At 41.6% G+C, this 27,989-nt stretch overlaps 1 protein-coding gene across 1 annotated transcript in view; it reads right to left on the bottom strand.

Moving 5' to 3' along the window:
• Positions 1-2,492: 2,492 nt before the first annotated feature.
• Positions 2,493-27,989, bottom strand: part of LHFPL6 (LHFPL tetraspan subfamily member 6) — a 270,547-nt gene continuing 245,050 nt past the window's right edge. The window contains exons 3-4 of the mRNA XM_089690810.1: positions 24,891-24,989; positions 2,493-7,911 (exon numbers count right to left, since the gene is read on the bottom strand). Of these exons, the coding sequence (XP_089546936.1) occupies positions 7,793-7,911; positions 24,891-24,989 (218 nt within the window). The 3' untranslated portion in view covers positions 2,493-7,792. The remainder of the gene's footprint in view (positions 7,912-24,890; positions 24,990-27,989) is intronic.

Below are 27,989 nucleotides of genomic sequence, written 5' to 3'. Positions count from 1 at the left end.
ATGTGTCAACAAAAATGTTAGCATGTGCCAGAGATTTCTGTAGGTCTTTAGCTGACACTCTGGGATTCTTCTTTACCTCATGCAGCATTCTGCGCTGTGCTCTTGCAGTCATTTTTACAGGACGACCACGCCTAGGGAGAGTAGCAACAGTGCTAAACTTTCTCCATTTGTAGACAGTCTGTCTTACCGTGGACACATGAACATCAAGGCTTTTGGAGATACTTTTGTAACCCTTTCCAGCTTCATGCAAGTCAACAATTCTTGATCGTAGGTCTTCTGAGAGCTCTTTTCTGCGAGGCATGGTTCACATCAGACAGTGCTTCTTGAAACCAGTAAACCCAAAACAGGTGTGTGTTTTTTAAGGGCAGGACAGCTGTCAGCAACACATCCAATATCATCACACTGATTGGAGTCAAGGTTGGCTCACTCCTGGCTCCAATTAGCTCTGGGAGAAGTCATTAAGCTAGGGCCTCACATACTTTTTCCTCCCTGCACTGTGAATGTTTACATGTTATGTGCAATTAAACCATGGCAACATCTAATGTTTGTGTAGTATTATGTTCAGCAGACTGTGTTCTTCTATTGTTGTGACTTAGATGACGTTCAGAGCACATTTTATGCTCAATTCATGCAAAACTCCATGTAATCCCAAGGGGTTCACATACTTTTTCTTGCAACTGTAGAAGTCTATGGTGCCATGTCACACTGGGAGTCGCACAAAAGTAGTGCAGGAACTTTTTTTTTTCTTAGTCGCTGCAACTTGAGTCACAGCAATTAAAATAGAACCCATTCAAATTAATGTTTAGCTTGTCAGGCAAATTTCTGTGTCACATCAGAAGTCAAGCTAGTGTGAATGAAGACTATAAGCCCACACCACTGTGCCTCAACTATACGCACTGCATGGGATTGCGGCATGCCCCAACTGTATGCACTGCATGGGATTGCGGCATGCCCATACTATATGCACTGCATGGGATTGCGGCATGCCCCTGCTGTATGCACTGCATGGGATTGTGGCATGCCCCAACTGAATGCACTGCATGGGATTGCGGCATGCCCCAACTGTATGCACTGCATGGGATTGCGGCATGCCCCAACTGTATGCACTGCATGGGGTTGCGGCATGCCCCAACTGTATGCACTGCATGGGATTGCGGTATTCCCCAACTATACGCACTGCATGGGATTGCGGCATGCCCCAACTATATGCACTGCATAGGATTGTAGCATGCGCCAACTATATGCACTGCATGGGATTGCGGCATGCCCATACTATATGCACTGCATGGGATTGCGGCATGCCCCAACTGTATGCACTGCATGGGATTGCGGCATGCCCCAACTGTATGCGCTACACGGGATTGCGGCATGCCCCAACTGTATGCGCTACACGGGATTGCGGCATGCCCCAACTGTATGCACTGCACGGCATTGCGGCATGCCCCAACTGTATGCACTGCACGGGATTGCGGTATTCCTCAACTATATGCACTGCATGGAATTGCGGCATGCCCCAACTGTATGCGCTGCATGGGATTGCGGCATGCCCCAACTGTATGCGCTGCACGGGATTGCGGCATGCCCCAACTGTATGCGCTGCACGGGATTGCGGCATGCCCCAACTATATGCGCTGCACGGGATTGCGGCATGCCCCAACTGTATGCGCTGCACGGGATTGCGGCATGCCCCAACTATATGCGCTGCATGGGATTGCGGCATGCCCCAACTGTATGCGCTGCATGGGATTGCGGCATGCCCCAACTGTATGCGCTGCACGGGATTGTGGCATGCCCCAACTATATGCGCTGCACGGGATTGCTGCATGCCCCATTCACTTGAAACATGGAAGTTTTATTCTTGCTGCTGAAGCAAAGTTTTGCTTCCATAGCATGTGTACACCCCCATCCGGTTATGGATCCGGTTATGGGGGAGCACTGAGGCGGAAAGTGAAAAAGCGGCTCAACCACATGTTTTATAAACCCCCAACTGCAAAGGTTAAGGAGTCTTTACATAGTAAAGCTTCCCATAGTGGATTTAAATACAGCCAGTTCAGCAGGGACTAGATGAATTTCCATCTATGTAAAGGACACTGCGGTTGTACAGAAGCCAATCTACCGATCGACTTTTCTACAACTAGTGCAGTGCTGATCTGTGTATTCTAATAGCTGGAAAGTCTCTCTGCTGCCAGAATACGACACAGGCGGGGAGGTTTCCTCCATCCACCTCGATTGTGTAGACGGGGGAATCAAGTCAGTTTTCTTGTTCAACCAGCAGATTAAGCCAAAAAAGTGATTCATCTATGGGCAGTTTAAGAGAGGATGTACTCCATGAGTTTAGCCCAGGGTAAAATATAATCAGTGTAACCATTTTCCAGAGGGATAAGTTCACCTTTGTGCAATTTTAGGTGTCTCAATAGATCACAGTGATAGAAACATTTTTGTACATCAAGTATATTATGTGTAACAGGTAATATCTGAAATAAATACAACAATTCTTAAAAAAGTACCATACGTACTTTATTGTTTAATCTACAAACCAAAAGTAAAAGAACCTTGTATATTTACATATTTTAATACAAACCTTACCTTGTAATTGTTTTGTTGTTTAAAAATTATAATAAACAAAATATAGCATAAAAAACAGCACATAACTAAATCACAAAGGATAATGTTGAAATGTTGATCAAGGTTATGCTATGAAAAAGGGGGAAAGGAAAACCGGAGTCGTCACCAAAGTAACCAATCATATTCTGATTTTCCTTTTCATACCTACAAAAGGAGTGTCAATCTGATTGGTTTCTTTGGGTGCCTATGATGTTCCTGACCACACTTTACAGATCAGTCTCCAAACTACAGCCCACAGGCGACATCTGGGCCACTGCAAGATTTTATCTGGCCCTCTGAAATAATAGGGGGCTCTGATAGGTAATCTAACGTAAGGGGGAACTCTGATGGGGATTGTAATGTAAGTGGACTCTGATGGGGTTTGGATGTAAGGGGGACTCTGGTCTAAGGAGTACTTTGATGGGGACTCTTAAGTAAAGGGGGCTCTGATGATGGGGGGGTCTCTGATGGAGACTCTGATGTAAGTGGGGGCTCTGATGGGCTCATATTTATTTAGAATTTGTTAGCTTTGTTTTACCAAGGTTATTTCTGTTGTTCTAAAACACATGTCAAACACAATGTCCCGGGGCTGAATCTGGCTTGCTAGGCCATTTCATGTGGTCCCCACACCTCTCCTGCAGCTATCCCTCTCATCTCTGCTCCCATCTTGTCTCAGTAGTTGGCAGCAGACAGGAGGACAGAACTCCTCTGCCAAATCCTGCGCTTCTCCATGCAGATGAGGAGAGGCTCATCTGGACCCCCCTGTCACAACAGTCCGCAGCAGAAAAGAGGACAGAACTTCTACGAATCCTGCACCTCTCTGTGCAGCCACAGCGCCCCCTCATCTCCACCTCCCCTGATTGCAGTATTCAGCAGACTCCGGCAGCTGCACCTCTAGTCCTCCTCCAGACCCTGCACTTTCTGCTTCTCAACTGCACCCCCAGCTTCTTCCAGGCAGCAGTACAAGGTAAGGGGGTGCATTGTGATGTAAGGGAGAGTGGAGGACATCTGATGGTGGGGGGGCTCTTGACATCTGATTTAAGGTTGGGTGGGGTGCTGCGGACATCTAGTCTTACAGATACAACCAACCCTTTGAGGGCAACCATAATGCTGATGCGGCCCACAATAAAATTGAGATTGACACCCCTGATCTAAATCATATCATGCTGATTAAAAAAAAAAACTCCATTTAAAATGTAATCATTTATTTAAATTTGATTTGTGAATTTATAAAACTGATTATTTTTTGGCCTGTGAGTATTTGTAAAATATACAATGTGGTCCTTATACTGAAAAGTTTGGAGACCCCTGTTCTACAACAATGAATAAGTCAAGGTAATACATTAGCATTTTATGTGAATAACTGATTACATGAGAAAAGAAGTATAGTGAATTCCAACAGTACCGTGCTGGGCTATTGCATTACATGATCATATAAAATAACTGTGCTATGTCATTTAGCTGACTGTAAGAATACACAAAAGTGTAGGATAAAATAAAACACCAACATATCAAAGGGATATATGTTCGTATAGGTAGGTGCATATACACATAACAGAAGACAGGATAAATGGAGATTATTGGTCCAACTAATATTATACACAAATATATGCAACAATGGAAAAAAATAATACTGAAAAGGAATCTCCCTCTTGTGTTCGGATTAGTTAGGAACTCGGAGGGGAGCAATAACCAGAATAGATTTTCTTCTAGGTGAACCTCCTCGGTGTCCATGCTGTTTTATAGAGGGAAAAAAGGTTCCGTGAAATAGCTATTATCAGTCTGACATTTGTGTGATCCACCTCTCTGCAACTTTTAACAGCTAACTTGACTTCCAGAGAAGCCAAAGGACACGGCAGAGTAAAGGGAAACGTAAGCCTTTGAAAAGGAACGCCATTTCTTTCATTCCGAAAGAGGATTTGCCGTTTTTACTCTACATGTGATTTAACAATAGGAGTCTGGGAAATGTTTCTCTTTTAAATGAAAAAAGAAACAGATTATATATAAATTCTCTAAAATGTGTAGTTTTTCAAAAAACCTTTTGATGGAAATTTTCATTTTCAAGGTAAAAGGAATTTTGTTTAGGTAAAAAATCCTTTGGGGGGGTTCAAAACAGCTGCAATCTGGCCTATGGCCCTGATCTGATTCACAGAAGCTTGTCTCTTCCCCTCCTTGCTCCAATGGAAGCATTGTGTTACCAGGTGTAGTAGCTGCAAGAGGCTCTCTGTACAATGCAAGACAGTTGTTGATAAAAGAAGCTCTTCAACAAAGGAGCAGCCTCATTCAATGATCTATAGCCCTCAGTCTGTTCACACCAGTGCAATGGAAAAAGCAATGCAAGACATCTTTCACATTTGTGTTTTGTGCATTTTACCTTTTTTTTTTTCCTTCCCAAAAACATGTTAAGTCATTGAAATGTAAGTGAAAGTGCATTTAAAGCTGAAACTCCAGGAATTAGACAAAATCTAACCTGGCATTGGGCTCCCACCCCCATACTACGAGAGTTAAGACACGGTTAAGGGGTGCAGGGATTCAATGGAATACTTTTTATCACCCCATCCATGTGTCCAATGCCCCCACCCTTTAAGGCGATGTTAGCCGCAGTCACTTGCATGCTTCCTCCATGAACAATGCAGGGTTAATAGCCCATAGCCCAACAAAGAAAACAGTCTACTGGAAATTACCTGGGAAAGTGGAATGGTTTGGCCCAAATGCCATTAGAATGTAGCAATAATTCTCTCACTCAATGAAGTTGGCTATTGCATCAATTCTTTATTGTCTACATGGCAGGATACAGCAGTAACACATTAACGCGTTTCGGGTGCATATGCTATGAGTTCAGCTGTAGCCGAAAAGCGTTAAATGTTACTGCTGTATCCTGCCGTGTAGTCAATATAGAATTGATGCAATGGATGTTACGGAGTAGCTAGCTTCATTGTAATAGAGGATTAGTAGCCCACATACTGGAGCTGTGGGCAGAAGTAAACAGTACCATGGCCTGCTGGATCAAAGGATAGGGTAAGTAATACAGCTTATCTCTGCACCCCTAAACTAAACCAGAAATTACCCACTGTTCTCATTGCATTACCATTGGCTATAATGAGGTATCCTTTAATCAAAAAGGGCACAAATATTGCAGTACCATACAGTAACACAACACACTAATATTAAATTGGAACCCATGTTTTCATGTTCTGCTCTCCTGCCTCTTCTCGCTTGTGATTTAGCAAAAAAAAAAAACCTTTTCTTTAAAATTTAAAACTTTTTTTTTTTATTCAGCCTAGATCCAGCCTAGGCCAGAATGAATGTGTTCCCCCAGGATTGCTCACAGATACTAAGGGGTTTCTGACAATGTTTGACTTCTAATGTTCCATTCCAGGAGCCATTTGTAAGATTCCATAAATGCACACACAAGCCTCTGAGGTCTGCCAGAAAAGTGGCAGAGACCCGTGGCGTATGTACAAGGACACTGGGCGCATGTGCAGACATAGCAGAGGCTCACAGTGTGTCTACACATGCACCAGATCCAAGGTAAAGATGATGGTGCTGAAGAAGAGTGGCAAACTGAGAGCATAAGTATGTTTTTTCTTCTATTTTAGGTCAGGGTAAGTGTTGTTTTTTTTTGTGTGGGATTTAGCCAGAGTGTTGTTCCTCTTTATTCATTATGTAAACTATTTTCCCTTCGATTTTGGAAAGAAGGGGGATGTATAATTTTAAAGCCAAACTCTGAATTCAACTGTGCCAAGACAGACTGGTTATTAAAGGAAGTTCTGCCACAGATACTCATAGAACTGTACAAGATGTGACAATTTAATTTCCGGAATGCCTGTACTGTAGCCTTATTGTGGCGAGTCACACAGCCATTCGCACTCAAGCATGTCCTCACATGTTCTAACTTGTCTATCTCGTCTGGGTTGGGATGTTCTGCAGTGGTCAGGACTGACCAAAGTTACATATTTAGTCTGGCTGAAAAAATACAAAAGTCCATCCAGTTCAACCAAACAAAAAAAAAGTTATAATGCTATACCCACAGTCGATCCAGAGGAAGCAAACAAAATCCAGCACAGCATGATCCAATTTTCTCCTGCAGGGGAAAGAACTCCTTCGTGATCCCCCGAGAGGCAACTGGATATTCCCTGAATCAACTTTACCTATTCAGTTATAACTGGTTGCAGACCAATTGACTCAGTCTTTATGGAGTAGTAGAAGAAATAACACGTGTGCATTGTGCTATTGGCAGAAAATGAGTGACAGGAATCTGGAGCAGCAGATTAAGATCAAATTTTATGTGAAAATTGGTAAAAGTGTGAGCGAAACTTTAGCTCTGTTCCAACAGGCTTATGGTGAACATTCCATGAAGAAATCTAGCGTTTTTGATCGGCATAGGAGGTTCAGGGAGGGGCAGAAAGATGTCCACGATGATGCAATAATTGGGCAGCCAACAATGCGAAGGATGGATGCAAATATAGACAGAGTGTGAACCCTCCTAAGCTTAGATAAAAAACTAGGTGTGCGAATGATGGCAGAAGAATTGAACATGAACAGGGAAACAGTGTGGCGGGTTCTAACAAAGGATATGGAAATGAGAAAGATTTCCGCAAAGATGATGCCTCAAATCTTGTCAGAAGATCAGAAATACTTTGAAGGTGACAACAGCCACTATTGTATGAGTAAGCAAACATTTTTTTTACAGTCCATGTCAGGAATTGAATTGTCACATCTCGTATACACAATATATCTACAGCAGTATTTCCACCAACTGGTCCATCTTGCTAGAGGTGTCAGATAAGGGCTCACAATGTATGTAGACCTCTGCTTTCCCATGTTAATTAAAACCTGAAGGCTATACAGCAATGAACAATCGGTCTTCATTGGTTAGTGAAAGGAGTTAGCTTGCTTTAAAATGAGACTAATATTTGTGTCCTCTGAATAGCATGGCAGGATTTCTGCAGTAGATGGTCAGCACTCGGCACCAGTTCTACCTGCAGTTCTAAATGCAGGTCCATTTCTCTTAGGCCATGTCTTTTCCACTGGAGACAATTTGTAAAGCAAAGATCTTTGTTGCAAAGTTGTAAAAGGCTTAACGTTCCTGATGTCAGCTGTTTGGGTGGCAAGTTCCACCACCCAGTTTAATGAATAGAATAGTATTCCTCCAAGATACTTCTATGTTGGTGGACTCCATATGTGGTTAATATGGATATTGCTTTTGCTTCTTCCCAGAGAAACATGACAACCATGTGCAGATTAACATTGCAGCTGCGGCTCCTCCACCAGTACAATAGTAGGCCCATCCAATTTTGCAGGTACCTGGAAAAAGCAGAAAACAAAAAAATAATATACTTTTTCAAAAATGTTTTGCATGTGAATGTTGCATATTTCTTTCTGGTCAGCAGGTGGAGCACCTGGCTTTCTTTCCACATTCATCAAGTTAATTTTATCCACTTGATGGGAATTTTTTTTAGTATACAGAGCTCAATAACTCAAGCTCAAATTACCTATACAAGTGAATGAGTCAGAGGGAAAACTGCATTAAAAACATATATTTAAAAGAAAAAACATAAGATTACAGTTCTCTTGTTTTGAAAATATACGTTCACTTGTAGCTCTGGGTTCAGTTCCACTTTAACTGATCTGCTGAAAAATCCCTATGAACTACCAAGGCTGATTTGCTGGGAAGCTGCCTAACCAGTGCACTTCTACTAAAGACAATAAACAAACAAACAGAAAGCTTGCTTGGGACCTAACCACTCTTTCTCCATTTGCCCTATAGAGTTTTTTTTATGTTTTTGTACTTTTGCTAAAGACAGCTTTGATAACCACTCACAAACTTATACAAAGATCTTAGTAATAAGTCCCTTATAATTGTAAGGCTGCATGCACACCAGCCGTTCAAAAACTGCTGGACAAAAAACAAAGTTTCCAATGTTTAGGAGTGTTTGCAAATTAGTGTTTGAAGTTTAGAAGCACTAGTGTTTACAGCAGGCCGCCCCTGGCATCCTTAACAACCAGAAAATAGCTGCTTGACAAGGAGCAGGTTGGCAAGCCGGCCCCTGTGTCCTTAACAACAGATAAGTCATCACCTGGCAGCTGAATGTAAAGAAAAGAATTGGCGTTAAGAAAAAAAAGCGCCCCCCCAACCCTTACCAGGCCCTTTGGGTATGGATTTGAAGGAGAACCTCATGCCAAAATAAAAAAAAAATGCCGTGGAATCCCTTTCAAAATCCATAGCAGACCATATCTGAGAAAAGGGGGGGGGGACAAGCAAGCAACCCCCCTCCTGAACCACACAAGGCCAAATGGGGTCTGCTTTTGGGCAGAGGGTCCCCCCCCCCAAAGGACCTTGTCCCAGCGTTGTGGAGCATTGTGGTAGTTCATTGAATCTTCTTGTCAATATATTTGCTTTCTCGTACATCCCGTATGGGCAAGCAGATATACTGACAGATCTGCAGGAGACCTGCTGCTCACTGGTGCAATGCTTTACAGGCTCCTGCAGCAAAAAATAATAAATGCAAAAAAAAATGTGAATTTATTATTTTTTACCAAATGGTGAACATATCCTTTAAGTTAAAAAAACGCTGGTAATAGTATTTTTAGTAGCATTTTAGTAGCTTTTAGAAGCGTTTTGGGGGGCTAGCATTTTAATAGTGGTTTTACAGTACATGCAGGAAGAAAAAGGTAGAAAAAAAAGCTGTTAGGAGCGTTTTAGGAGCATTTAGCATTTTTATTTCTGCTGGAAAAGCACTCCCAAAAACTCTAAAAAAAAACCCGTTTTCTGCTCCTAAACTCTGAAGCTTGAAAAACGCTTGTAACCTAAAACAGTGTGCATGGACACAGAGGAATACTATTTAGCTTATAGGAGCAGAAAAATTAATGTTAATAACAGCTTCTAGGACCAGAAAAAAAAGCTAGTGCATGGAGCCTTACTGTGATGTTCAGACTTCAGGTAAGGTTTCATCCCCCTAATGCAGGCCATAGACGGGTCGAAAATCAGCCAATTTTCGCACCGTTAGTGGGTTAATTGGTCGGCTGGTTTTTGGGGTTTTGGCACATTTTTTTGATCGGTAAAATTGGAAAAAAATTGGCCAATTTTGCCGATCGGCCGATTTTCCCGGCAGTGATGGGCAAATCGGCTGATCATTTTACCGATAAAAAATCTGCGCATGAGCCGTGACCTGCAAGAAGAAGAAAAAGAATAAGAATTCCAGTCCGCTATTATATTTGACATGAAAAAGTATTGCTTTTGCAACAATGTATCTATTTGTATCCGAATAAAAACATCTGTATCCGTAATGGATACAAATGGATACATTGTTGCAACCGCAATACTTTTTCATGTCAAATATAATAGCAGAGCTCTCTGCAAGGGACAGAAGTAATTAAATGTCGGCCGTAGATGAGACGAAAATCGGACGATTTTTTTTACTGTTGGTGGTAACGTCGGCCGATTGAACGACCAATTTTTTGTGCTTTTTTTTTTTTTTAAACGGACGGTTTTCGACACGTCTATGGCCTGCATATCTCAAGCTGAGTAATCAGACACAAGCAAAAAACTAAATACAGTGACTAAAAACTACAAAATGATATTAATTTAAGGTAAAGTAAACTGATTCTTGAACAAGCCCAGCCATTACTGGTTCCCTTTAGGTTCAAATGACATGCTCTCTAAACTAAGACAGGATTCAAAAGAGTCTGGGAGATCTTTATGAGATTCTATACATTCAAGCTTGGTTTTCTGATTGTTTGTATTTAGTAAATTTGGCTACATGCTATGATGAACAGCTACACATGTTTTAAATACATGGATCAAACATTTGAAGACCTATTTAAACACCACGATAGTACACAGCTGAAAAACTACTTTTAGCAGCCTGTGGATCCTAATCCACCAAAAGTTGATTTCTGAGTTACCACTATAGCGTTTCGCATTCTGGGCTTCATTTATCAAAGTGCCTTCTTAAAAAACTGTGTATTCTGTCCAACAGCAATTAGACTCAACTAATCACTGTTCAACGGCAAATTCTGAGTGCGGGTTTGATTGTTTCCATGCCACAGCATAACCAAGACCCTACCCATTACTGTAATCTTTACTCTCAGCCATAGCACTGGATATAAGCCTTGGATTATCTCTACCTATCTTACCCTCTATACATCCACACACTGCATCAGCACCCTTCTTCCTTTCTCTGTTGAGTGTAAAATCTCTAATAATATTGAAGTATATTTCAGAGGAAGTCAGGGTATATCCACTGTGGTCTTGCTTAATGTAGAACATGTTAGATAAGAGTTTCTCAACTAGGGTTCCTCCAGAGGTTGCTAGGGGTTCCTCAAGCAATGAGCAATTTCTGCCTCTCAGATAAGTTCCCACTGACACAACTGATCTTTTTAGCTACCTTTAAGGGGGTCATTTTTCCCAATAGTCACAAATATAAGGAGCATTCTTCCCAATAGCCATCACACTAATGAGTTGTAGTTATAGTAACTTTTAGCAGGGGTTCCCAGAGACCAGAAAGTTATTTCAAGGATTCCTCTGTGTTAAACAAGTTGAGGAAGGCTGTGTTAGACCAATGTCTACAAAAGTGTGAAAAGTTGAAGCCTTTACAACAGTAAATATAGAGCTAACAAACACCAACCATGCGCTAAAGCCCAGCAAAGAATCACCATCATACTGATAGCTGTGGGTAGCAATAGTGAAGTGTAGTGGGACTCACTACAGTAGCTGTATGGAACGTTCAGATATGTCAAAATGCTACAAGGAACATGTACAAACTAGCTTGCATCACCTGTCGGTAGACGTGTCAATTATTTGAATGTTGTGCCGTGATAGCTTTCTACATCAAAACTCGTTAAAAATCAGTTTGGAATCCAGGAAACAGCAACGAGACCTCAAGTTCACTTTCTGAATGGCCCTGTCCAATGAATCATGTGGTAAGAGGGATGGACATACTACATGTGCAGCCTCACAGAAATGTCTGAGGTCTAGGTGCCTTTATTTCAGCTTTTTTTTCACATTACAAACACCTGGACCTGTAAATTGGGCCTATCGGGGTCCCAACACCAGTCCCTGTGATGTCTTAAGTGTCCATGGCAGAATCAGGCAGAGGACACAACACCAGAACCAGCTGCAAGATCCACCAAGGCAAAGCAAAGGCTCTCATGTATGATGTTGGCACTATATCCCTGCACACTGGGAACACTGACAACATTACACGGTAGCTCTTGCCTTCATAAACATTTTATAAGTTGATCATGTCATTTCTTCCCACCACATAGCTCATGTTCCCAATTAAATATCCAAGCCTTGGAATTTATCAACAGCTGTATTTCCCATTAACTTTAGCATTGTACTGTAAACATATGTGCAATATCAGCATGACAGATAGATTAGACTGGGGCTGTACAAAACCCAAGATCTAGGTAGCCAATGCCATTAAAAACATGACTGCTGCCTTTTTGATTCTTTTCAGTTGCTGTCAGTGGAAACACGAGAGGCTTGTTGTTTCTTACATCAGTCTGAGGGGCGCATATATCTGCATTCATTTATCAACATGTGAATTAGACTGTAAACTGCTCAAGGGAAAAAGCTGATGTGAATAGTCCAGTGAACTTTGTTAAAGCTCAGTTTCACACCTCCCCCTTCCCAGAGTCCTTCCGTTCTCCTAGTGGAGCCCCCCCCCCCCAAGAATTTTTTTTTATACTTACCTTTTTCTAAATGGAGAGAGAGAGAGATCACTACACATGGATGAACTTTAAGGACGCAGCCACTCACTTTTTCCTTTAAGGCCTTTTCTTGCCCAATTTTATAAGAAGAAGGTTTAAAAAACACAAAACGTGTTTCTCTCGCAGGGGTTTTCAGCATGGCTCTCTCATCAAAAAAACAAACGACATTCGGCCTCCTTGCTTACATATTCAGCACTGCTGCTCTGGCCTTACTTAAGCCTTGCACACATGATGAGAATGGCGGACAAATGATCGTCTGGGTTTTTTTTGTATGCTAGTCTCACATCAAACACGAATAGGTTACTAAAGGTAGGAAAAGTCTTGTAAAACAGAATACAACTTTGGGAGGAATGTAATGTATTATACTGTTTTGTAATGTATTCTTTCATTTCCAAGCATGCGCGGTCTTGGTCACTTGATTCTTTTTGTACAAATACTATACTAATTACTTGAAAATTATTCATTCTGTTATCTTACCAGAAAGATTTTCGTGCTTCACCCTTCAAATATTTTTGCAGGAAATGTCATGATCGGCTCTCCAAAGCTGTGTACTAACGAAAAGATTATGAGATGATTGCTCTGAAAGCGTTTTTTTCTCATCGTGAGTAGTAGGCATTACAGTCTCCACACTATAATTTGGGTCCGTATACTTAGCAGCTGCTTGCTGCTCTGGCTTCCACCTGTCCCTCTTCAGCGGAGCCCTTCTGACTCCTTGGCAAAGACCTCCTCTGTCTGCAAGGGTGAAGCCCAGAATCATGATCTGGATACTCCTAAAAACTCAGCACACACCTCACCAATTAATGTGCTGGTGGTTCTGAAAAACAGGGCCTAGTATTGTGTGTGTATATATATATATATATATATATACTGTATATATATATATATATAGTATGTTGCCAAAAGTATTGGGACGCCTGCCTTTACACGCACATGAACTTTAATGGCATCCCAGTCTTAGTCTGTAGGGTTCAATATTGAATTGGCCCATTCTTTGCAGCTATAATAGCTTCAACTCTTCTGGGAAGGCTGTCCACAAGGTTTAGGAGTGTGTCTATGGGAATGTTTGACCTTTTTCTTCCAGAAGTTCATTTTGTGAGGTCAGGTACTGACAAGAAGGCTTGACTTGCAGTCTCCACTCTAAGCCATCCCAAAAGTATTTTATTGGGTTGAAGTCAGGACTCTGTGCAGGCCAGTCAAGTTCCTCCACCCCAAACTCACTCATCCATGTCTTTATGGACCTTGCTTTGTGCACTGGTGCGCAGTCATGTTGGAACTGGAAGGGGATATCCCCAAACTGTTCCCACAAAGCTAGGAGCATGAAATTGTCCAAAATGTCTTGGTATGCTGATGCCTTAAGAGTTCCCTTCATTGGAACTAAGGGGCCAAGCCCAACCTCTGAGAGACAACCCCACACCATAATATCCCCTCCACCAAACTTTACACTTGCCACAATGCAGTCAGGCAAATACTGTTCTCCTGGCAACCGCAAAACCCAAACATGTCCATTGGATTGCCACACAGAGAGGTGTGATTCGTCACTCCAGAGAACATGTCTCTATTGACCCCGCTCTGTCTTTGTATGTGGCCTACCACTTCGTGGCTGAGTTATTGTTGTTCCCAGTTGCTTCCACTTTGTTATAATACCACTAACAGTTGACCGTGGAATATTTAGTAGCAAGGAAATTACACATTTAGCTCTGTTAGCTCTTTCTCTGTCTTTAAATGCAAGACACAAAACCACTTTTAGAATCCCATGGCTGTCATTCCTTTTAGCACTCATTGATGATATGTATAAATCTGAGAACAGTATCTTGGATTTGATCAGCTGCCCCATTTGTACAATATCCAGCAGACAGATGTGCTACGTTGAACTATAAACCTGTTGATGTTTCTGTCATCCTGTTTACTAGAACACTTTCGAGAAGGTCTGTAATTTCACAGACTTAAGAGCACATGGAAATGAACAATTATTATTTACCACTCGCATAAATCATTTGGAAAGATTATTAAGCAGAAAATTGGTTATGCTTTTGTTAAAGCCTTGCATATTGTAATAAATCCTTCCCTGGCTCAGAGATAAAGGTCGGTTGAGGAAAGAACACATATCAGCTGTATCTCTAAGAAAACTTTACTGTCAGATAATAAGGGCTGCTTTATGGGAACTTCCTATTGCTTGGTAGAAATTACACACCGGAACACCAACATATATGGATGATGTTTAGTCTAGATCTAAAAATATTTATCATAGAGCTGAGACTTTTTTTGTATGCCTGTTAAAGCATATGTCAAGCAAAAACTGCTTTTCTTGTTTTGAATACAGAAATGTCATGATGGAAGAGAATCTGATGAAACTTTTCAGGTGCTACCAATTGATATATGGACATATGGGAATATCTTGATTAAAATGTTCTTTTTAATATATAAATCTGATAAAAACACATCAAAAGGAGAAGAAAGGGGTGTTATGTTTGCTTTGTTTTGAAAGTTTACTCTCAAAACTCCACCATTCAGCTAGGTCCATTGTTGGAAGCGAAAGACACACTCCTATTCTTTCAGCTGTATTTTCCTTCTGTAGCCCCTGCTCAGCCTATCTCTCCTTGCCTGGGCATCAGCAGTTGCCAGACAACAGCCCTGTACCATCAGCTATGCACCACTGCCATGGCTGGCTGGTGAGAGGTGCCCCTTTTGCAAGGCAGCAACCCTGTGCTGCCAGTTCCACATTCTCTGCCATAATTAGCCGATGGGAGATGTCCCCAGTGCTAGACAGTGTTCTGGTGCTACCTGTTCACCTTCCACTCTCCTGATTGGCCAACTAGGCTATAAAAAGAGAGAAGGATCAGCACTACACTGTGGCTTCAGGTATGCAAAATGGGAATTAGCATATTTGTTTTTTCCTACCAATGGTAGCAACCAACGGGGGGTTTAGGGAAGAGGTCACTAATATCCTCGAGTTAAAGGGGAACTAAACCCTCCTATTCTTGTCAGCCAAGGAAGTTGCCATCTTAGTCTCTGTTTGATCTGCAACTGTCATGATGTTGCACATGTGATCATTTATGACACCGGACGGTTGACAGTTTGGTTGACAGCACAAGCAAATGTGACAGTTAGCACTCCAGGCATACCGGGAACGTAAGTGTTTTTTAAAAAAATTAAATCAGTCAGCTTAAGGGTCCTTTCACAAGGGTGTTCCATATGTCTGTTTTTCATCTGTCCGTTTACAGATGAAAAACGGACACCCATGTATTTCTATGGACTAGTGGATGTAAGCGGATGATCATCTATTTACATCCGTTAATGCCCGCATCTGTTAACATCTGTTTTTTTTTTTTTTAAACGGAAGAAAACCCTATTTTTCCTCCGTAAAAAAAAAGGAACGGATGAAAAACGTATGTTACGGAACAACATCTGCTTACATCCGATCCGCTAACATCCGTTTTTCTGCAAAATAGCAGAATTTCAGGTAGTGGTCAGACAAGGAAGTAACATGCCTGCAAGATCACTTTGGATGGATACATGGCCAAAGATGTGCCACATTAAAGAGACTCAGGGATTATGGGACAATGGGATAAAGAGATTATGGGACAATGCCTGTCATGACTACAGTGATAGGAAATATTTATTGAGGTCACTGAGACCCCAAAGCAGCATGGGAAGCACAATGCATGCTGGGGAAGAGTAAAGTGTCTTGAAAAATATCCATGACTCATAAAAAATAGATGAAAAACAGATCGAAAAGGGCTGTAAACAAATCAAAAACGAAAGTACACTTGATCAGTTTAGTTCCCATTTTTAAAGAAAAAACACGACTGAAATGAAGAAAAAAATGGAACGCCTGTGTGAAAGGACCCTAACTGTTTCCCAAAACACAAGGCATGCCATGAATGATAATGAACACATTTGCTTTGCCATATTCCAATGTTAGCATCATGGCAAGTGCAGATCACAGGCAAAGATGGCAGCTTCCTTGTCTGTAAGAGATAGGAAGGTTTTGTTCCACTTTAAGGTGAGTGTGTAGCAGCTTCTATTATGTCTTTGGGACCTTGGCAGTGAGACCACCACACTATGGTACAAAAAAAAGGAGAGAAGAGAAAACAGTGGCATGCACCAGGATCAGCACATTGCCTCTGTTTCTCCCAGTGCATGCCATTGGGTGCATTTGTAGTCTGGCGTACTGCTAGGGACAAGCCTTCGAGCAAAGCTATGCCTCTGTAGTAAAGGACACCTGATTAGAGGGGCTAAAAATCAGCTTCATGGTGGACGATTAGGAAAGACATGAGGTTTGACTGTCCCTGGCAATGGGATAACCTTCCTTATTGAAATACATATATGTGAGCTTAGGCCTCATTCACACCATATGTGCAGAAAAACTGATGCATAGATTTCACTTGCATAGACAACAGTTTTCAGGCTTCAATATGTTTTATACACATTACAGATTCCTGCGCAGAAAAAATCTGCACATGATATTAGTGTTGTGGTGTGAACAGGGCACATAGAGAACAATTGTTTTCATTGTGCCCTTGCAGAACGCGTGCACCATGGTGTGAATAAGCCCTAAAGGAACAGCAACATGAAGTACACTTGACAGGTACTGTCCCTCCTACAGTCTGAACACAAAATGAGAGGCTGATATCAGGTCCAATTCCTGTATTTACCCTAGTTTCAATAAAAAAAAAAAAAAATAAATAAATTATTGATTGATAAATCATGTTTTTTTTTTTAAAGATCTACCTGGAGGTCAGCATAAAGAAATACTAGCTACTACTAGCTGTAAGTAAATCACAATGATTGTGAGATGGTTTACATCTTCCCAAGTTTCAGGCCGCAGATCCGAGTCTCACTTATGTAGCCAAGTCCAGTCAATTCAGAGTGTTGTTGCTGAAACCTCTGGCACCCATCAGCCAATTAGAGACAGCATTCAGCAATTACAGTGAAGGAAATAAGTATTTGACAAGATCCTCACGTGTAGTTCTGGAATGATCCCTCACTGTTCTCATGATCATTGACACTCTACGAGGTGATATCTTGCATGGTGCACCAGACCTAGAGAGACTGACAGTTGTTTTGTGTTTCTTCCATTTGTGAATGATTGCACCAACTGTTGTCACCTTCTCACCAAGCTGCTTGGCTATAGTTTGGTAGCCCAGTCCAGCCTTGTGTAGGTCTACAATCTTGTCCCTAACATCCTTGGACAGCTCTTTGGTCTTTGCCATGGTGGGGAGTTTGGAATCTGATTGTTTGATTGCTCCTGTGGACAGGTGTCTTTTATACAGGTAACAAAATGAGATTAGCAGCACCCCCTTTAAGAGACTGCTTCTAATCTCAGCTTGTTACCTGTATGAAAGACACCTGGTAGCCAGAAATCCTGCTGAATGATAGGGGATCAAATACGTATTTCCCTCATGAACATGCAAATCAGTGCATAATTTGTTAGACATGCATTTCTTTAGAATTTTTGGTTGCTATTCTGTCTCTCAGTGTTACAAGACACCTACCATTCGATTTTTAGACATCATTTCTTTGTGAGTGGGCAAACATTCAAAATCAGCAGGGGATCAAATATTTATTTCCTTCACTGTAGATAGAAAGAGGGAAGATGAGCATTGCCAGCTAAATCCTAAATGTCTTTTATACTTCAACTCTGCATAAGTCAATACAAGATAGAAAAGCCACCCCTCAGCTCGCCTAAAGGTAAAACAAATCTTAATTCCTAAGCACAATTTAGCAACTTTGACATGTGTTAGTTAAACCGTACATATCATCACAAATACTTTTTTCATCCAGGTGAATTATACCTTGTTTTTTTTCAAGACAAATTGGGATTTTATTTGGTGGTAAATGGTTATTGCTATCTCTTGATTTTTTTTCTTATTCAAAGGAAAACTGTTCCAAAATAATAAAAAATGTAACTGTATTTTTCTCGTTACTACCATAACCTACCACCAAAGAACAACCCAAAATAAATTCTCCTGCTCCTGAAGATTGCAGCGTTACCACATATGTGTATGCTAATTGTTGTTTGTACCTGTAGTACAGCCCAGAAACAATAGTGTGCATTTTGCATTTTTTTTGTCCTATCTAAAACACACTGACACTAACTGACACTGAAACTAATTTAAAAAATAAAAAAAACTGCCCAAAATATACTGACCCTGACTTGACCCAAACACTACCCCTGGCACTGAACTAGATCAAAATTTTTACTTTGTTTTATTCTACTTTTTTTTTAACATACTGTTGTTGCTTTTCTCTCTGCAAGGAAAGAGGGACAAAACACGGGGGTGGGCTTCACAGTGACTGATCACTGTGATAGCCAATCAGAGGCTATCACAGCGATCAGGCAATGCGGAATCAGGAGTTCCTAGTCCAAACGACTAGTACAGGGCTTAGGGAGATACGCAAATATGTGGCCCCACCGTAAAAAGCCCAGTGCAGTGGGGCCACATATTTGTGTTACTTCGGCATTAAGGAGTTAAAGAATATGTAAACCCAACATTTCATATTCCTGATATGTGCCTTCTGTACCATGTACTGGTATGAAAAAGTATCCTGCTTTCTTTGTTTTGCTTCCTTTGTGTGAAATCCATGGTGTTCTTGCTAGTCTGTCTGCTTTCAAAAACTGACCACACTAGGCATGACAGCAAAGCGTAGTCAGTTCTCTAGCTGTGCTGTGAAATGAGACTGCTGTCCTTCAATGATCAGACTTGTGCTGAAATGCCCCCCCCCCCCTTTCACAGCCATCCACTTGGAAGAGCGGTGTGCCACTGATTCTCCTCTACCAGCTCTATGAGCTCCTTATACAGCTGAGAACAGAGAGAACGTGATCACTTATAAAAAATTGGAAACATTATTTATAATGTTTTTTTATATATCTATACACACGTTTTACCTTCCATTTCTATTTTAAACTGACTGGTTTGTTTTATAAGGTGAGGGTTCACATATACTTTAGGCTCGCCATACACTAGAAGAATTTAATTCAAATACTTTTGTTGCAGGAACATTCTTTTTATTTTTGACTGCAGTGATGAGAAAATTCTAGGGCACAGAATAAAACAAAATTCTCGAACAAAATTTTAACAGTGAATGCAATTTTGGTTCTGGAAATTACATGCATTCCAACATCGAATGTAAAAGCAAATGAAATTCTGAAGTTCTTTCGAGCAACATCAATGAGAATGATCGCATGTGAGACTTTTTGTACGAACGTTTGTTTCAAAATCTAGTAGTGTACAGCTAGCTTTACTGAGATATGTCCTTAAATGCATCCTTTACATGTCAAGTCTAAAACAGGTATTTCAGTGCTGAATCAAGTTCACACAGTTACAGCACCCCTGGGCTACCTATATCTTATCTAGACTTGACTGGCTATGACAGTAGATAGGCTCCTACTCCTATCTAGATTTAGCTTTTTATGCTTTGCTAACTAGTTGTATAAACTCTTCATTGCTTTTTTTCTATTAAGTATCTGTAAATGTATATATGCCAGTAGATGATGATGATATAAACATCATGATATATATATATATATATATATATATATATATATATATATATATAAAACCCATAAACAAAAGTATGTTGTTTTGTCTACAAAAGACGCATATCTCTCTCACACATCTTGAATATTTATCTACAAGCGACAATTATTTAAATGAACCCCCAGAGTCTTCTTCTCCTAGATGAATTAATTAATGTTCATCACAGGCTCCAGGGAGATCATTCAAACGTAACACAAAAAAATCAAAGCAAAGTGATTAGCGAGTTTGAAGTTCAGTCAAAATAAAGAAACAGGTATGGGAGACGGCATGAAATCCCTCCTGAGGAAAGATATTTATAGAAGACTGGCGTAAAAAAAAAAAAAAGTCAAAGCACTGCCTGAAGTCAAAATGAATTAGAGACAATCATTAAATAATCATGAATTAGAAGAAATGCTGTTTAAAAATAAGGAGGAACCTAAAAACATATTTTACAATTTAGTGGAATCAGATCTGAAAACATCTCTGACCACTTAAGCAACGATTGAATAAAAGGTGCCCATGCTAAGGGCAAATATCTTCAGAGAAAAGTTATTGACTTTATCCACTGATAATGAGCTCAATGGTCTTTGATCTACTGGCCACCACTGACCATTCTGGTTGAGAAATATCCAACTGGATACTGGCTCAACTACCCCACTCTATTGAAAAAAATGTTTGGGCTGGGTCCATACACCAGAGCAGATCAGAGTGATTCCTATTGGTCTCCGCCGGCACAGAGAATTGCTCTGATCCATCCTTGAAGCCCTACAGAAAGAAGGTGGAAATATCAGGGAATTCAAATTCCAGGACTGCTACCCCTGCTAAGTGAGCACTGACAGCTCATCACCTATGGAGGTAAGAACAGGAGAGACCAGGGGGGTAGGGGTGACAAGGATGTAGATTTAGTTCACCATTTCATTTTTTCTGAAAAGGTTAGCTAACCCTTTAACGTGTACCTGTGCCTGGACTTGGACATATACATATTCCTAACAAGCAGTAAGAGCTTAAAAACACGCCCTTCCTGGTGCTGTTTTCACCTTGGTGGATGCCGCATCGATCGAATGGTGCATCTGTCCCCCCCGGCAGCTCTGCACTGAGAACTAAGCGATCAAACACTGCTGATTGCTCAGTTCTCCCCTCCGCTCTGAGCAGAGAGCCGTGACTGTCAGTCACTGGCTCTCTGCTCTGCCCCTCCAGCGCTCACTGGAGTTACAGGCTGGGGAGGGCAGAGAGTGGATGGATCAGTCTCCCAGGGGCTTACTGAGAGGCACAGCTGTAGGTCCAGGTATCTGAGTGGCTCTCGACTGTAAAGTCAGGATCTTTCCTCAGCCTGGACCGGCTAAGTGACGTCAGCCAACACCAGGCTTTAGCCTGCTGTTAATTGAAACCAGGACACAGTGCAAACCATAGTGATCCAAAGTAGAAGTAGAGGCAAAAACGTTTTGGGCATACTTCTTTAAAGTAAAAGTCTCACCATAAATGTATTTTCTTCATCCCTTTCCCTGGGGGACAAAGTGCATGTATCACTTTGTCTCATTTTATAGGTGCTGTGGATCCAGAGCTAGAATGATTGACAGGGTCCCTATCACGGACCAACAATACTACTCTGAAAGAGATTAACAATTAGTGCGGATTGACAGCACTTGTTTCTAGCACTAGGTGACTGCATAACCCATACAGGGGGAGGTGGCATATCAGAGGGATTGTCTGGAAAACATTTTTAGGGCTCATGTACACGGGGCATTTGGAAAGCTCTTCTGAACGATGGAAACTGACTGCTGGAAAATGTAGGTTAAAAAACGTCAGTTTAGCCACGTTTGCATATCACGTTTATGCGCGTTTATGTGCGTTTGCGTTTAGAAGCGTTTTTAAAAGATAACCTCGGGAGACCTTCCCAAATGCCCAGAATGCACTGGAAAACAGAAAAAAAAACCTATTTCAGACATTTTGAGAGGAATAGAGAGAACAGAAGCAGAGAGAGCAGTATGTGTTGTGATGACCTGTCTTTTCTGGTTGTATTCACTATGGATCCCATCATGAGCATAATGCGGCACGTTCTGCCATTATTTCCTTCACGGGAAACCTGGAAATGACTGCGCTGGTGTACCGGGTCCATTTGAATACATGGAAAACGCTTTGCATGCATTTCTGATGATGTAAAAAGGCTCTGGACAGCATCTGGACATGGAACAGTTAAAAAACACTTCTAAACGCAAACACTTAGAAATGCGGTTAACCACGTTTACACGCATTTGCAAGCGTTTGGCGTTTGAAACGCCAGTAAAATCTACTCCTGAACGCATGTTAGGTGCGTTCAAAAAAATTACTGTAAATGCAACTGCCTGTGAACGACTGTAAACGGTGATAGGTACATGGACACATAGGAACACATTAGGGAGAGTTCAGGGGCTGCTGAAAAAAATGCTAAATAGCTCCAGAACGTCAGTTTAGGAGCTGCAGAGTACATGAGCCCTTAGGTACTTTCACAGCAGAGGGGATGGAAGCAAGTGAGCTTTAACCGAGCTCCACAATAGGAACGCCCACAAATTGGGTTTCTGCCTGGAGAGGAACAGACGGGCAGTAATTCAAGAGAAAAAAACAAGATTTACTCTACATTCAATCAGCATTTCTTTAGAGAAGCAAACATGGGTATTTACATGAATCTATAAAGCAATATTTATTTTTTATTGTTCAGGAGACTTCTTCTTTAATGTGAAGTTATCCATTCTCCAAGATCTTCAAAGATCACAACAAAGTTTCTCAAATCTGCATTGAACAGCTTAGAAAAACCTGTTGTGTGTTTAGATGGTTGGCAACCTTTGGGATCTGCTCTCTAAAAAAGCTAAGATTTCAATGCTGGTGTTGTGAACATTGAAAATGACATTTGTGGACAGCGCTTACAGATAAAGAGATGAGTGGGAACTTGTTTCAAACTGCTTTTGCTGCTTGTTCAGAGTGTGCAAATGATTTACTGTGTGTGATCTCATGTGCAGAGCCGACTGAAGCTCAGGTTTCACAGCTAATTGACACAGTAGTTGTTCAGTGGTTCATGTCAGGTTTACTCCAGGTTCAGGACTGGTTCAGAATAATATCCCGTTCACACATGTGCAGTTTAGAAACGGTTCTCACAGAAGTCAATAGCCTGTAATCCGCACCTGAACCAGACCGCACTGCTCAGAAATCATACATGACTCTTTTTCAATCCGCACTGCCAGTGCACTGGAGATATGTGAACAGGCACCATAGAAAGCTATGTTAATTCACATGTCATGCAGATTGGATGCGGTTCAAACCACATCTAATCCGCATATATGTGAACCAGCACTAAGGCGGGCCAGCTAATTAAAGTGTTACTAAACCCACAACAGTAAAATCAGTCTGTATATGCAGTAAAGTATGCTTGTCATACTCACTGTGGAACCTAAGGGGTTAATCCTCTGCCTTGTGTAAAAAGGCCATTTAAGCCTGTTTTCTCTGCCCCTCCTCTTGTTCAAATGTCCACATCTCCTGATAAGACAGATTGAGCCCGTAGCCACATGCACATGCTCAGTTTGGTGTGTAATGCTAGAGAGGTTTTTTTTTTTTTTTCTTGGGAGAGTGAATGTGATCAGCACAGGGCCAATCAGCACTGTCTCGACAGAGGTCAGGGGTTCTGCATCCTCCTAGAGCAGAAAGGAAACTCCTCCTACAAGCTTTAACCAGTGCTCTGCTGAAGTCACATGACTGCTCTAACTGCTAATGAGAAGTTTAGAAGTTTATATTCACTAAAATAATTGCATTTCCATGTTCTGTGTACTGTGGGAGACCAGATATAGTGAATGCAGGGTCCTGGGATTAGTAACACTTTAAGTTAGGAGGGCAGACAATTGACCTTGGGGGGGCGGGGGGTAGGAAGTATAAACACAGTCTTGAAACTGCCATTGATGTCTATTTGAACATGTAAGTTCTGACTTAAACAATCCTTCCTGAGTCACTGGCTTAGAATCAAGTTAAAATGATATTAAAGGCATTTTTTAAAATACCAGACATGTTATACTTACCTGCTCTGTGCAGTGGATTTGCACAGACCAGCCCTGATCCTCCTCTTTTCGGGTCTCCCACCGGCACTCCTGGCCCCTCCTTCCTGCCTAGTGTCCCCAGAGCAAGCAGCTTGCTATGGGGACACCCAAGCAGGCTTGAACCCGAGCCACTGCTTTGCATGTCCATTCACACACAGAGCGGTGGCTTGGCCCTGCCCCCTCTCACCCCTCATTGGCTCACTGGCTGTGACTGACCGCAGCGGGAGCAAATGGCTCCTGCTGCTGTCTCAGCCAGTGAGGAGGGAGAATCCCTGTAGAGCCAAGGCTCTCATGCACATCGCTGAATCGTGATGGGGCTCAGGTAAGTATTGGGGGGGCTGCTGCACTCAAACGTTTTTCTACCTTCATGCATAGAATGTATGAAGGTAAAAAACCTTGAGTCTTTACAGTCACTTTAAGTTAGGACACCCTTACTTTTCACTGGCAGCATGCTTGTCAGTAAAGGCCAATTGTAGTCTCCTGACAATTCAGAAGCACAACCTGTAGATGACTTTCAGCCCATAATAGGAAGTGCCTTAACAAAGACATTTGTGGTGGGATCACCAGGTATTTAATGAAAGAATGCAGATTGATAAAGATTGACAACAACTTTTGAAGTCCAGGTATGTCATGTTTTACATAGTCAAATGGTCTAACTCAGACGAATGCAATTATGTATATACTATACCTGTGGGATTCCAAGCGGCATTCTGAGCACAGGAGGTCAGCTGTTCGCCACAGGTGCCATTCAGAGAATGTTTCGCATTTCCTCAATGAATGCAAAGCATTCTCTGATTGGAGGAGGTGGAGAATGTGAAGTCACCCGACCCGCCTGTCCACCTCATCCAATTTACACAAAGAGGGACATTTCAGTGGAGGAAAGGCAAGTCTTGTAAAGACTGGTGGATTTTTACCCATCATTTTTATACCAGGTCAAGTTAAAAGGTTGCCAATATTTTAACTAATGTCAATTTGAGAAATCAGTACCTACCCAATTCAAACTGTGCTGAGAGGTTTCCACATGTTTGCCGAATTTCCTCGCTGCTCCAGCCCAGAGGATAGAGAGCACAACCAGATCCAATCAGCAGCCCTATATGGACAAGAAAACATAATGAGTGCGTTTCCTATTGTACTGTAAATGGAAAGAATAACTACTTTGGATATATTACAGAAAAGCCATAGTTGCAGTTGCTTTTGATTTCTATGTATAAACCTAGATGTTCACCTAGTCACACACATTACATATGATTGTATGATCTACTGAGAAATATACACTCATCGGTCACTTTATTAGGTACACCTTGCTAGTACTGGGTTGAACCCCCTTTTGCCTTCAGAGCTGCCTTAATTCTTCGCGGTATAGATTCAAGGTGTTGGAAACATTCCTCAGAGATTTTGGTCCACAATGACATGAGCTACCTTTCTACCACCTCAAACCAGTCTGCCCATTCTCCTGTGACCTCAACAAGGCATTTTCATCCACACAACTGCAGCTCACTGGATATTTTCTTTTTATCGGACCATTCTCTGTAAGCCCTAAAGATGGTTGTGTGTGAAAATCCCAGTAGATCAGCAGTTTTTGAAATACTCAGTCTGTCTGGCATCAACAACCATTCCATGTTCAAAGTCACTTAAATCCCCTTTCTTTCCCATTCTGATGCTTGGTTTGAACTTCAGCAAGTTGTCTTCACCACATCTAGATGCTTAAATGCACTGAGTTGCTGCCATGTGATTGGCTAATTAGCAATTTGTATTGCCAAGAAATTGAACAGATGTACCTAATAAACTGACCGGTGAGTGTAAATTCAGCTATTACCAAAAAAATGGCCTGGCCATGAAGGGGGTAACATTTTCCAAAGCTGAAGTGTTTAAAAAGATGTTTAAATCTCATAAAATAAACCACCTTATCCTACAACCATGTCTAGTTTTTATGAACATGTTAGGTCTTACAGTGCGTGACCCCACAACATCTAGTTCTGTGTTTGAGACAAGCTTTTGACGATTGTCCCTGGTGATTTTTTTTGTCCCTGGAAAAAAAGCCCCTTTTTGCAAAGCATGATTCTGCAAGAAAATACTGGCACACCTTTCAGCAGCACAGTGCCCTTGGCAGTACCACTGCAATATGAGACCCATTCAACCATCCTGCAACTGCTTGCAATGCATGTACTTGCGGTGTGGTGGATCGCCATTTTGAGGGTTAAAGCAGGCGGTGCAGAAGCATTCCACAGCCTAAGCACATGTATGAACAAGCCTTTACACACATCTATGTCACTGCACAGCCAGGCTGCTGTACACTTGTTACTTGGTGAACAAATTCAGCTTCCTGTGTTGCCTCCAGCCTGGAATCAGAATCACCCTCTGTCCAAATCTGAACCAGAAGGAACAAGGAATTACAAATCTTTTGGCAGGTAAATCAGTCCACATATATATCAACTGTGTATTTAGGTGGTTTTTTTATATTTTTGTATTTAGGTGTTTGACTAGAGTTGCACTTTAAAATGTTGGCAATTATATTGTACATCACACATGAATGCCGGCTGGACACTGGCGCGCTCTATCCAGCCCACTACATTGGATGAAGACCATAAACACTGTTACAGTTTTGCCGATTTTATTTTATTTTGTCCAATTGTGCTATGTTAGTGCAATTGGCGTACGTTTAATAAAAACTGTGTTTTTACATATTTCACGATGGGTCTATACCAGCAATGGGCAAACTACGGCCCGGCGGACCTTTTAATCCGGCCCGCGAAGCGTGATACTGTCAGGATGGCTGTCAGGATGTGCGTAGGCGGGGCAGCGTGACGAACATGAGGGGAGCTAGGCTCCTCTCACAGTCCGCCCTGAAGACCGGAACGGAGCGGGAATACGGCGAGAGGAACGCGCGAAGCAAAGGTAAGTAAATTGACACAGGGGGGACTTGGGGACTTAATATGGGGGATGAATTAATATGGGGAATGAATTACTATAGGGGGGATGAATTACTATAGGGGGGATGAATTACTATATGGGGGATGAATTACTATATGGGGGATGAATTACTATGGGGGATGAATTACTATATGGGGGATGAATTACTATATGGGGGATGAATTACTATGGGGGATGAATTACTATATGGGGGATGAATTACTATATGGGGGATTAATTACTATGGGGGATGAATTACTATGGGGGATGAATTACTATATGGGGGATTAATTACTATGGGGGATAATTACTATGGGGGATGAATTACTATATGGGGGATTAATTACTATGCTTACTATGGGGGAATATTACTATACTTACTATGGATGACACATACACATCATTCATCTACTCTTGGTCCGGCCCCCGGGTCCAATATATGAACCCATTGCGGCCCTCAAGTCAAAAAGTTTGCCCACCCCTGGTCTATACCACTCTTAATTTTATTGGTGACACTTGATGGTGGCGGAGGAGATCCATGTGGGAGATGCAGTCCATGCTGGGGAGACCTTGGGACATGGCTTACATTTAAGCGCTACGGACCATTTAAAACTTAATGGTCCCAGCTGTTTGGTAAGATGCTTTATTAATGGTGGTGTATGGTGGTGGAGGCACCAAGAAGTAGAAGTGTGAAGACACTTGGCTTTTATACAGAATTTGTCACATACAGTTGTGACCAAAATTATTCAACCCCCACTGAAATTGAGTGTTTTGGCCAGTTTGACATTGCTTTTGATCATTCAGTCATCTTGCTTACATTTACATTAAAGAGGCACTTGTAGGTCAGACAAATATAACATAACAGTTATAATGAAATAACCACAAATGTCTTTTCTGTGCTCACAGCATTATCAGTTTTATTCAACCCCCAAGTGACATTCAATCTTAGTACTTAGTACAGCATCCTTTTACAGTTATAACAGCTTTTAAACGTGAAGCATAGCTTGACACAAGTGTCTTGCAGCGATCTACGGGTATCTTCGCCCATTCTTCATGGGCAAAGGCCTCCAGTTCAGTCACATTCTTAGGCTTGCGCACTGCAACTGCTTTCTTTAAGTCCCACCAGAGGTTCTCAATCGGATTTAAGTCTGGTGACTGCGATGGCCACTCCAAAATGTTC

Source organism: Staurois parvus, unplaced genomic scaffold, assembly GCF_062004578.1.
Source record: "Staurois parvus isolate SC_StPar_1 unplaced genomic scaffold, SC_StPar_1.0 ptg000544l, whole genome shotgun sequence".
NCBI lineage: Eukaryota > Metazoa > Chordata > Amphibia > Anura > Ranidae > Staurois > Staurois parvus.
The sequence above is the reverse complement of the archived record's forward strand: the minus strand, read 5'-3'. Positions and strand labels throughout refer to the sequence as shown.